We start from the raw sequence: 12371 nt of genomic DNA on the forward strand, positions 1-12371 counted from the left end.
ACGAAGCAGCCTGCACCACGGAGCAGCACAAAGCTCATTTCACGATGATGTTGGTCATGCCTCCTGGTGCCACAGAAACTGGCCCAGGCACCCTTTGAGCAGAGCAGCCCTGAAAGATGTCCAAAGCAGCCTGCAGAGCTTGGAGAAGCCAGTCAGTGGTGGTTGTATTGGAAGTCAAAGTGGCTAGGAGGTCCAAACAGCTAAGATTACAGTAAAAAATGGGGCAAACTTGTCAGCCAAGAGTCAGAGTCAGCCAAGCTGACTCCTCACATGGAGAAAAATAACGAACACACTTCCAGTCTCCATAGGCAGAGGCAGTGTTTCTTCATGCTAGAGAAGATGGATGTGTCAGCGTGCTTAGCCTGGATATCCCGGTTGACTATCACTGAAGTAGAAGTATCAAGGAAAATACACTGCGTGGGTTTCTGAACGGTTCTGAAAAACATCGACCCGCTCTAGTAAAGCATTCGGAAAGGTCTCAGCGCTCCACCTCACAGCAGCAGAGCAGCCACGCCCCACTGCGGAACACCGTTCCGGAAGCGGAAGCGGAAGCGGACTGACGTCCGCGGCGGAAGGGCGGTGCGTGCTCAGCCATAGACTTCCGGTAGCGCCGGCGGTTTGTGTTCTTCGCCCGCCGTGCCGCCGGGTGCGGGCGGCATGGCCGTGAGGCGGGCGCTGCTCGTGCTGCGGTCCCGCGGCGCCCTCCCGCCCGCTTCCGCCTCCCCCACGCGGCGCGGCCTCAGCGCCTGTCCGCGCGAGGGGGCCGCCGTCAGCGTTGGCTCGGTGTGGGCCCGGCGCGTGGGCCGGGCCCGGCGCTGCGGGGAGAGCGGTGAGAGCGGGCGGGCGTGGGGAGCGGGGAGCTCCTGTGTGGCTCGAGCAGTACGTCAGTGTTCTGCTTGTCTTTCTCAGGTGTCAGCGACTCTGCGTCTTCGTTTTTAGAGAGCAAGGGCAGTGTTTCCTTGCTGGGAAGTAGGAAGTTTTTTTTTGACACTCACGCTCTGGTGTGTCTCCTGGAAGAAAATGGTAATTTGCTACGTACGTTCCTTGGGGGGGTCGTGAGGGGTTTCTTAGCTTGCAGAGCTCGGTTAATTAATCTGCAGCAGTGTGCAACTGTTGGAATGCGATTGAACGTGGGCTGCTGCAAAAAAAATGCAGCTCTTGGGGTGGAGTGTGTATGCTGTATAAAATATACCTTCTCTTACCCTAAAACGTAAGGGAAGAGATCATTTTGGGTTCATGATGAAGTACCTTTGCTACCTCAGTAGCATGAGGAAGAAGGACCGCATGGCTGAATTGCATTGTGATAGCTCACTGCGCTGGAAAGGAGGGATCCCAATCACTGGCTCCTCCTGTATAGTTTCATCCTTCGTGTGTGCCAGCCTAACTCTCAGGGAACTTTACGTGTGTTGATAGTGATAGGACCTGGGGGAGTGGTTGAGAGGTTGTGGGTACCCCATCCATGAAGGCATTCAAGGCAAGGCTGGATGTGGCTCTGGGCAGCCTGGTCTGGTGGTTGGCAACCCTGTCGACGGCATGGCGGTTGAAACTAGATGATCCTTGAAGTTCTTTGCAACCCAGGCCATTCTGTAATTCAAACTACAGTTCTTTTTGATTGACGTTATTCTGAGACATGAATGAGCTCATAGTGCAGCTGTGTGAGCACTGGGACACATACATAGCAGCAGGAGTAAGGGTACGCGCTTTTGGTGACGGCAAATGATTAAAGCAGCTCTGCTGTTGAAAGTTACTCACTCTCAGACCCCAGATTTGCTTTCTAACATTAACCTGCCACATATTTGAAACTATGTTTTGTGCTAGTTCACCATGCACAGAGTTCAAAGTGTATTTTAAGATGGACTCAGAACTTGGCAGGCCTAAAATCAGAGCTCTTTGTTGGGAATTGCTGAGATTTGCATATTTTCCATGGTACCACTTAAGAGTGTACTGAAGATAGGTATCTGCTTTTGAATGCCAGGTTTCTTATAATTACACAAGAGATGGCATTCTGTAATACTTCCAACATTAATCTTGCTGATATTGTAATAGTGCTGTACTGCAGAAACAGCTATGTCACAGGCGTTATTTTGGAGTGGAGGAACTTGGTTGTATTGCCCGGTTGTGCTCTGCTAGTGCTAGATGGAGAGGAATGTACTTTATTACCTTTCATAACTGACTGCTTTTTTAAAAAACTTTGTAATGTATATTAGAAGTCGATAATCTTCATCAGCTGTCCAGCTGAATGTTGTTCTATTTTGTTTTACTTAGGATTCACTACTCAACAGTCGGAAGTGATTGTATCTGCATTAGTGAAAATCCTGAGCACCAACCTGGATACGATTTACAAGGACATGGTGACCAAAGTACAGCAGGTTAGCTCAAAGAGGGTGGAAGGGTTAAAGTCCGTTGAAATCCGGTATGTCTGCTAATGAAATGCACATTGCTGTATTATTTACTGGTAGACCGTGTTTAAAAACTTGAAAGTGAACAGCTATCCCTGAATATCCACCGGCTGTTGAGTTTTGTCTTGAATCTATCAAGCAGCTATCGAAGTGTTGTGATGGACCTTGACACTTAGGAACTACCATCTGGTACAATGTTCATGAGTTTTTTGTTTCTTTGTTTGTTTCTTTGTTTCCTCCTAGCTTTATTTTAACCTGAAAAGGCTTTTACTCAGTCATAGGAGATACTCTAAACATGGATTTAACTATTTACAGCTCCTACATTATTTTCTCTAGTTATACAGCAGCGAAGGAAAAGATTTCCTCCTGTAATTTACCATTCTGTTATGTGGCCTGTTTCTAAATATATCTTTCTGTCATAGTGACATTTATATTGTACTAGAATTGAGCTAAACTTCTTTGCAATGATTTTAGTGTGTGGTTAGTGTAGTTGTATGTACTGATAACGCTCAGGAAGAGTATGTTTTGGATGCTGATTTTGTAAGTTTTCTGTTTCCTTTGCTGCATGTTATTCATGGTATACTCTAAATCCATGCAGCATATATATATAAACTGGTGAGAGGAACTGAAGAAAACTTGCTTGGAAATAGACTGGTAATTCTGAATATCTAGAGATCCATCTTGGCTACCAGAAAATTGCATTGACTTGAAGTGAATTTGTGGGGGGATTGGCTGTTTTATTTTTGGGAGGGAATCCTTAGACAAAGTGTACGCAGGTAGATCTGTGTAAGCATGTGGACGTGAAAGTGTTGAATATTGCTATGTTATGCTTTTAGGCACTTCAGCCTCCAGAAATAAAACCAAATTCAGCGTAAGACACATTTAGCTGTATCGTGGAACTTAAGCATCTTTTGAATGTGATTAGCAGTATCTAGTATGCTGGAATTCCCACACATAAGTGAGTCAAATAGGCAATGCTAGTGGGAAGAAGTAACTGAAGTTCTTAGCTCTGTGAGGCTGTCACTTTACAAACAAAGGATTTAACTAATTTTATGGTAACTGAGTTGCTATCTTCATGTGAGAAAACTGTTTGGTGAAGAGGAGAGAGAATGAAAGTAAGCTGGACACATCAGGCAATAAGAAAGGAGATATCCATGGCAGTAGTCTTCCTGCAGATCTTTTGTGATACGTCCAATACACTGACCCACTGCATTTTTTTAATTCTTTTTAAAGTGCTGTAGTCAGGTAGCCTTTTCTAAACAGTGCTGTAAATTAGACTGTCCTTACTTGTCAAAAACGAAGTTATAGTGTCAGATTTTTAATGGTATTAGTCCAGAATCAAAAGCAAGGACCTGCTTATTAGTGGTAAAGTTCAGCAATGAGAGGGGAATCCCTGTTCGCATGTGGATAGTGTAACATCTAGAGCAGAATCTACAGACCTTTCCATCCTCCAAAATGAAGAAGGATGCTTGTTTGCCATCTGTCAGCTCACTTCTGTCAGTGAGAAGAGTGTTTAAAAGTGTAAGTATAGTGCATGATTCTGCTCAGCTGAATAGGAAAGTGGAGTGAGCTCTCTTCCATGGGAAGGTGGAAAAGGAGGAAGTTACAAGAGTAGGGTGGCACTGGGGAGTCTTGGTGTGGAAGCTGGCTTTCCTCTTTTAGCACAGTGGCACCTTTTCTCCCTTCTCCCTAAAGCCTTTGCTAGGTTAAGAATTTGAAGACTTAGAAGAGAGTATATCCTAGGCTATTAGTTGAACTGTTCTGATCTGTTAGAATTTCTGATTACAAATGATTTACCACAACTTGCTTGTTTCGTCACTTTCACTTGGTCTGTCTTGCTTTCTTTGAAACTGAAATAATCAGTCTCAAATTACCAGATTAAAAATTTCAGAGTACCTGAATAGCCTGTTGTATTTGTACGCGCAGATGAGAAAAACATTATGGCTACATGTCCTGAGGCTTGTCTTCTGTCTTTTAAAGGAGACTGCTCTTCAACAAGTTATGTCCCATATTGATGGAGTGAAAAAGGATATGATTATATTGGGAAAAAGTGAGCTTTCAGCTCTTCGTTCAGAAAATGAGGTAAAAATCAGTATCTTCGACTTGTACCACTTGTTTTTCATTAAGGATGTAAAAAAGTGGTTTGTACCCAGGGTACAAACTTGGGTGCTGATATGGTTTAACACCGAATTATTAATAACCTCGTGAAGGGGCAGGATGCACCCTCAGCAAGTTTGTGAGTGATCCAAAGTTGGGAGGAGTTGCTGACCAACAGACTATTGATGCCTCTCCATCCTGATGGAAGCTGGAAAAATGGGCTGTTGGGAGTCTCGTGGAGTTTGACAAAAGACTTAAATCTTCCTGGTTATGTGTGAAATAGAGAAGAAAGCAATGAGGGAGGAAGAAGCTACTGAGCTGTATATCCTAAATTGTTGATGCAGCTGTTGCTCTTTTTTGTTAGAATAATTTTCATACATTAATAGAAGATGCTACAACTATTCCTATTTCATATTTCTTCTGAAAGAAATAGTGATAGATTAAGTTACCTTAGAAGTGTAGAACTTACCTAGAGACCATTCAGGGAATTGCTGGCTGCATTTTGATGCTTAGCAATTTCTTTTTAAGGCTAAACAAACCTATTGCTTACTGTCTTGCTTACTCTTTTTGCTCTCCACTCCTATGCTACTTGCTGCAGTCTCCCATCATCTTGGTGGCTCTCTCCTGAGCTTGTTCCAGCATGTCAACATTTGTCTTATACCAGAGAGCCTAAAGCTGGACACAGCTTTTTTGGTGCAAGCTCACAAGTGCTAAACATGGGAGAATAATCACTTACCTTTGGCTGTGTTTACCCTTGCTAATGCCATCCTGTGCGTTTGGCCACCTGTAGTGCTGTGGGACAGTACTAGCTTCTGTCCTGATGCTTGGAAATGTGCACTACTGAGTGAGTACGTATGTGCATACACTTGGGTCTGTCTACACACATACTGAGGATATAGATGGATTTAAACCACATTCATTCTGCCTTCTGTTGTGGTTTAACCTGGCAAGTGGCTGAGCATCACACCATCATGTGCTCATTCCTCCCCCTTCCCAGTGGGATGTGGGAGATAATTAAAAACTAATAAAGTAAAACTCATAGGCTGAGATAAAACTATCTGCTAAAATAGGGGAAAGGAAAATAGTATGTCTGTATAATAGATATAACAAGTGATGCACAAGTAATTGCTCACCATACCAACTGCTGCCCAGCTAGCATCCTGAGCAGTGGGAGAGAGAGGGAGATGAACTCCAACTCCCTTCAAAACTCCTTCTGCTTGATATCATTTGGTATGGAATAGCCCTGTGGCCAGTTTAAGTAAACTGTCTTAATTCTGTTCCCTCCCAGCTCCTTGGGCCCTTCACTGCACGTAGTCTTGGCTCTGTATATGCTGCTGAGCAGGCAACTACAAATACCAGTGTGTTGTCAACATTATTTTTCTCCTAGAACCTAAACATAGCATCGAACCAGACACTGAAAAAAAAAAAACATCCATTCCAGCTGAAACTAAGACACCTTCCTTTCACAGTGTGGATTATAGTAATTGCTACTAATCATTGAAATTGCCTATATTTATAGACTGTCGGTTTCTGTGTACAATACTAAAATGTACATTTCTTTTCTGCTCTCCCAGAGAATAAAACTTGAACTCCAGCAGATAAAGAAGCAAGTCATGGTAAGATACTGTACCAATATAATCAAGAATTATCACGTCTCTTATTCACTTAAAAAATGTTGCTGTTACGATTTTATTGTAAACGTTGTGTTTGATTGTTGTATATATGGGATAATGAAACTGAAATTGAGGGGACAGATTGGGCTGCAATGAAGTCAGTTTCACATGTATTTAATTTATTGCGAGAGAATTGTAAACTGTACAAGTAACTGAATTTAAATTTAACTGTCCAGAATTTGAAATAGCTTTTAAATGTCTTAGCCTCTAAGTTTGGGACCAGTATGCTTGGTCCCACTTGCCTGTGAGTGAATGACCTTAGCAAGAAAATGTGTTTTTTGGAGGAAACTCACTTGTTAATTATGTACAGGTTTAAAGATCAGTGCTGTGTTTCTGCTCTTTATAGTTTGCTTCTCCTGACTTACAGTCGAAATAGCTTTCTCTCATCAAGACTGCTTCAAAACCTATTACTTAGATGAACATGTAGCTTTTACACAGACAGAAATTCTTGCAAAAATGATTAAGGTTGGAAACTGTTTCATGTTAGGAAGGGCTTAATGCATACTAGCTTTCAGAATAAAGTTTTTAAAATACATTCAGCATCTGATTTTTGTCTTGAACTTCATTGTTTTGCTTGCATATAAGTATATGAGTTAGCATATTCAGTGGTAGAACGTGAAAGATCTGAGTCATCTTTGTTTTGGTTTTTTTTTTTTAACTTAAATGTCTTTAAATTTAACTTTTTACTGTAAATATAAAATAATTTTAATGATTACATTTGCTCATACTTCTAAAGGACAGATTGACGCAGTGTTGTAAAGGCTTCAAAATAACACAATCTTTTCATTAAATTGCAACATCCTGCTGTAAGGCCATCTAATTACAACAGGTTCAAAAATCCTAGCATAGAAATTGAGTGTCATTATTATTCATACTACTTAATGAAGTCTTGTCTAGCTGACATCAGTCTATTTGAGAGATGTTTACTTGTTTTTTAACTGCAGAATATCCCAGAACATCATCAATCTCTTGAATCTCCCACACATTCATCCCATCAGTAGCTTGCCTTATGACAAAGTGTCATCTGGCTAGAATTCCTGCAGGGAATTTAATTTAAAATGTCAGCTGTCACTGAAGATGAAGTAGGAACTGCTTAGAGTTATCCATGAAACAAAATACTTAGTGATAGTTTTAAAAGTTATGTGTTTAAAAATAATAAACATTTTCCGTCTAAGTTGTCAGTGTTTGTTTTTTTTCTGAGAGCCTAGATGCAGTCTTTAGAAACATTTCCTTTTAAATTTTAAACTTGTAAACTGTTTTAGTTTATAATAGTAGAGCTTAGTTTATAATAGTAGAGCTTAGTTTATAATAGTAGAGCTTAGTTTATAATAGTAGAGCTTAGTTTATAATAGTAGAGCTTAGTTTATAATAGTAGAGCTTAGTTTATAATAGTAGAGCTTAGTTTATAATAGTAGAGCTTAGTTTATAATAGTAGAGCTTAGTTATCTTGAGTATCAGGATTCCTTCATGGAAGTCCAATTTCAAAGTGTACCTAGGCAAAGATTTCTAAAATTAGTGAGTTGTAGGTTTATGAAACATGCCCAGAATTTGTAGAAAGTTGTGTTCTTTATCAACTCTTGTTTTCAGTGTTCTGGTATAAAAGTAGTCAGTTTTTTATTTGTTCCAATGAGAATGAATTCATCCTACAGACCACAAGTGGAAGGGCAAGAACACTTGTACTTAGGAAATCTAAGCACATTGGGTGTCTCGAGAATCCAGTTCCTCTCTAATTAGAAAGAGGCACAGTATTTTTGTCTAACTTGTTTTTGCTTACAATTAAATAGAAATTCTTGTTCACTGCTTTATCCTTTGTATTCCCATAAGGATGAAATTACCAGAGTTCGTGCTGACAACAAACTAAATCTAAACCTAGAGATGAGCAGAGTAAAAGAATTGGAAAGTTCTGTTCACTTTCTTCTTAGAAACATCTAAAAATTGAATAATCTCTGAATTTGGATAAGAACGTCTGTTCAATATTAATCTGTAGTATTATTCCTTTTTAAGATGCTATTAATCCAAATTAGTCATCCTTGAATGCTGTAATATGGGGTACAGTGGTGGGGAGTTTCTTTGTATGTCTGTCTCTTTTGATATTGTTTCAGTATTGACATTAATGTACTACGGTTAAATATTTCAGTTTTTTGCATTTAAACATTCCAACTAGCTGCCTGGAGATTTTCTAGAGCTGTGCTAGTAATATATCGTCACACTGAGTTAAGTATAAGCATTTCATTATCTTGCCATTACTGAAGATATTTCCTTTCCCTGTAACGGGAGAATTCAGTGTGGCTAGTCTGTCAGGCAGTATGTGTTGTGAAAGTAGTTGTGATTAATTTTCATTGTAACTGATACTGATTCTGATTGTTTTTGACTTTGAAATATGTGTAGAATTTAATTGACAAGCGTTTTAATTAGATTAACAGAAATGAAAAATTAGAAGATACATAATTTTGCATTAGATGGAGCACTCTGAGTAGAAATTTGGTTTTAGATCTTTTTTGAATAGCTTTTATGAACCTGAATTTCATCATTGAAATGGACACATCTTTTAGTGACATTTTTCTGCAAATTTTAATTCAGTCCCTTTATCACAGGTGGGTAATGAAGAAGTAATATTTACTTGCAATCTCAACAGTAAGAAATGTTGGGGTGTAAGTCACTTTCTGTGTATGCCCCCTTGAAGTTGTCGCCTGCTTGAGATTAATGCTGAAAGAGATTATCTTAATTTGCCAGCACTCATGTCAGCCATTTCTTATGTTTCAAACTCTAAATGCTTTATCTTTTAATAAGTTCACTCTCCAGCAAATGTGAAGTGGAAGTCTTCATTACCTAATGCACATCTGCTTATGCCCTGATTTATATCTGCAACGATACAGATTGAATTGAAAATCCTGAAGTATGGAACAAACTTTCACTTACATTCGTGTGCTCTTGCATCACTGTGTCGCTCAAGTTTGCTGTTTAGAAATATCAAGATGCATCTGACAGAACTGCATTTTCTCTGAACTGCAAAAAAAAAAAAAAAGGACTTAAGGGGAAATCTCCCTGTTTAACTTCAGAGTGGGGTTAACCTTGCCTTTCTTCTTATGTACTTGTATTATTACAGACATGTTTTGGTGTTTTATAACAAAAGGATGCATTTTGGTTTCTTGAAGCTCAGTTTAAAAACCTTGGGGCTGACCTAGCTTCTAGCCACAAGGCAAACTTGAACAAATGCAGACATCAACAGAGTGGCTTGCAGAATATAAATTATTCAGAAAACATCTATTTTGATAACAGCACCTATACATAGTTAAGCAGAAACTATTTCAATCTATGTGTTACACTGTTTATTTTAAATGTAAATCTACCTTTGGTGGTGATAACCAGATTGTTAATATGTGGTTCTGTCCATGCAGAATCATAGAATGACTTGCATTGGAAGGGACTTTAAAGACCATCGTGCTGTGGGCAGAGTTGCCACCTACCAGATCAGGCTGCCCAGGACCCCAGTCAACCTGGCCTCAAGCACCTCCAGGGATGGGGCACTGTTATGTTAAACTTCATACATGACTTTTAAAAATTGCATTGTTTTATAAATGTTTTGCCATGTTAACAGGTTGAGGAATTTCACTTTGAGACAATATATGCTACTGATTTCTTTTTTTTGTCCTTGTCATCAATTTGCAGAATTTAGTAACATATGTTTTATTAATTATAGACACATTATTATTTGTCTCTTTTTTCTATGTTTGTAGCCTTATGCTATTTCTTAATTGGATCTTTAGATCTGTTAGAAGTTCAAATAGTGTTCTGGATCTTTAAAGAGAGTTTTTCAGCGCTGAGGCGTTTATGTAGGTTAGTCTGAGTTTGATGACAAAGTGAGATATACCTCTAGACTGGAAGGAAAAAGAAGTCACTTTTCACATGGGAACATCAGGAGATGAAGTTATTGCTGTGTAACTGAGGATTCTGAGATGGGAGCCTGATGACTTAATACTCTGCACTGATGGCTTAGCAGCTGTCCTAGGAGTAACTGAATTGCTTTAGTAGCAGGTAGGAACCATTACAGATGTCAAATAATGCCTGTTCATGTATCAGAAACCTGCCTTAAAGGTATGCTTCTTGAATGTGTTTACCTTTCCTTCAATCCAGATAACCAGAGTTTCTAAGTAAACCAGGACTTCTGATTTATAGTACCTATCTTTCAAGTGTTTCTGAACCAGTGACTTGACATGAGATGCAAATGTTTTATGTTTACCAAATATAGCATTTTCAGTGGTGTTCCCCAGGTGTTGTTCGGACCATTTCAAAATTTTGAATAGAGAATTGCCGTAATGCTGGTGAAACATCTTTGGTAGCTGAGTTTGCTATGACAGTTTAAAAACCACTCCCCTTACTGAAGAAGGCAGATGGTTCAGTCTTCTTGGCATTCGTATGCTCTGTGAGTTAGTTAACTGCCCTATTTCCTCTTCAGAATCACAGGTCAAAATGCAGGTCTGCCAACTTTTCTGCCAGCTGCTTTTTAATGTATTTCGTTGTTCCAGCTTGTGTTGAACACCTGTCTAAATTCAGCTTTCCAAGTGACAGCAGTCACCTTGCAATACTCTCTTTCAAGTGTTGTCGGACAACATGGTCGTTCAGATTCAGTTTTGTAGAAAACTGGAAAGCAAAGAACAGAAAAGGAAGCGTGCTTTTAAGCATTTGGGAAAAGGCTTAAGGATGATATCATATTTATCTGTCTTTTTTTTTTGTTTTTCCCTTCCAGCATTCACTTAATGAAAGAAAACTACTCGAAATGAGGACAGAAATAGTGGAATTGGTAACAACTTGGTAGCTTGTTATTATATAACAAAGCTTTTTTTACTTGTCTTAGAGAGCTGGTACTATTTTTGAAGCTGCTCATGCACTTAGACACACTTCAATGTACAAAACGTCATTGAGATTTGTTATTTTTCTATGTATTTCCATAGTGGTACAGATAACTCTAGCATCTACAGAATAGGAAGGCTTATATATGTTAGTACATCATAACCTGTTCAGTGGGCTTTTGTTTGTTGGTTTGTTTTGAAATTTCAAGTATGTAGCATTTTCTGTAGGCAGAACACTTAAGGTTGCTTTTCGTTTCTTTAAATCAGTGACGTTTTCCGTGTTCAGTGGAACTGAAACACTTATCTTGATTGATTTGGCTTCATTTTAGCAGAAACCTTTACTAAAGTATTCCTCTTCGTTTTGTTTCATTACTGTAGAGAATTATTCACAGGAAGACCTCTAGTCATAAATCATTAACTGATGACAACGTTTCAGTAGTGATGATTTGAAAATACCAGCACCAGAGCAGCAGCTGTTCTGACTTTACAAGCTTGATCTTTCAGTCCTTTCTGAGTAATAATTCCATCTCATTTTTTTCTATGAAGTCCTGTCTTCTGTCATAATCAGATTCTGACTTCGTCATTCTGTAGACGTTTCTGCAGTAGAATTCACTGCAAGAAGGAGACATGGTTTTTACATCAAAAGACCTATTCTGATATTTCTAAGGATCCATACGTTTTCATGCTTCTCCAGTATGTTTCTATCACAAGAGTCTCTTAGACTTCTCAATAGCTATTATAATTGAGATGTGACTTGAATGTCTGTGGGCCAGGTGACAGATTAAAGTGAGTGATTATGCTGCTAGATTGAGATAAGAAGGCACCCAGTTCTGCCATGTTCTAGATTACATGTTACTGAACGTGCGATGAAAGTGTACTGAGTTCAATTCCTTAGATATGGCAAGCTAGGAAAAAACTCATTTGCTTTGAATGCAAATTACTTCATTAACGTACATTTAAGGAGGAGTTGGAAGTACAGTTGAGAGGAATGGGTTACATTTCTAAATAAACATGGAACTGTTCAAATTATGTTTGTTTTATTTTCTAGCATGCACAACAAGATCGAGCTCTGACGCAAACAGGCAGAAAAATAGCATCTATTGGACTGGAATTGTGATTGTTAGTATAAAACTGAAACTAAATGTTTTGTGGCTTGGAGGCGCTCTTGTTTAAGTAGGATTAGGGTTAACTGAATCGTGCTTACTTCTTGTCACGGTGTTGTCCGTGACAGTGACCCAAGGGAAAACCGAGAAGGGAGAGGGGAGAGAAAAAGAAACTGCGTCAGTGGCCGCGCTGCGCGGCCGCCCGAGCAGAGCCGCGCTCCGGGAGGGGGAGGGGGAAACAGCGGGAAG

General features: G+C 39.5%; 1 protein-coding gene across 1 annotated transcript; it reads left to right on the forward strand.

Annotated features, from left to right (window-relative positions):
- Positions 1-657: 657 nt before the first annotated feature.
- LOC136058891 (mitochondrial calcium uniporter regulator 1-like) lies at positions 658-12136 on the forward strand. The gene is made up of 8 exons (XM_065752674.1): positions 658-829; positions 910-1023; positions 2266-2369; positions 4380-4481; positions 6071-6112; positions 7994-8074; positions 10917-10970; positions 12068-12136. Exons 1-8 carry the CDS (start codon positions 658-660, stop codon positions 12134-12136), a joined length of 738 nt encoding a protein of 245 aa, XP_065608746.1.
- Positions 12137-12371: the final 235 nt, after the last annotated feature.

The sequence above is a fragment of the Cyrtonyx montezumae genome, unplaced genomic scaffold, assembly GCF_038088225.1.
Source record: "Cyrtonyx montezumae isolate F1298 unplaced genomic scaffold, pur_monq_1.0 scaffold_8, whole genome shotgun sequence".
Taxonomy (NCBI): domain Eukaryota; kingdom Metazoa; phylum Chordata; class Aves; order Galliformes; family Odontophoridae; genus Cyrtonyx; species Cyrtonyx montezumae.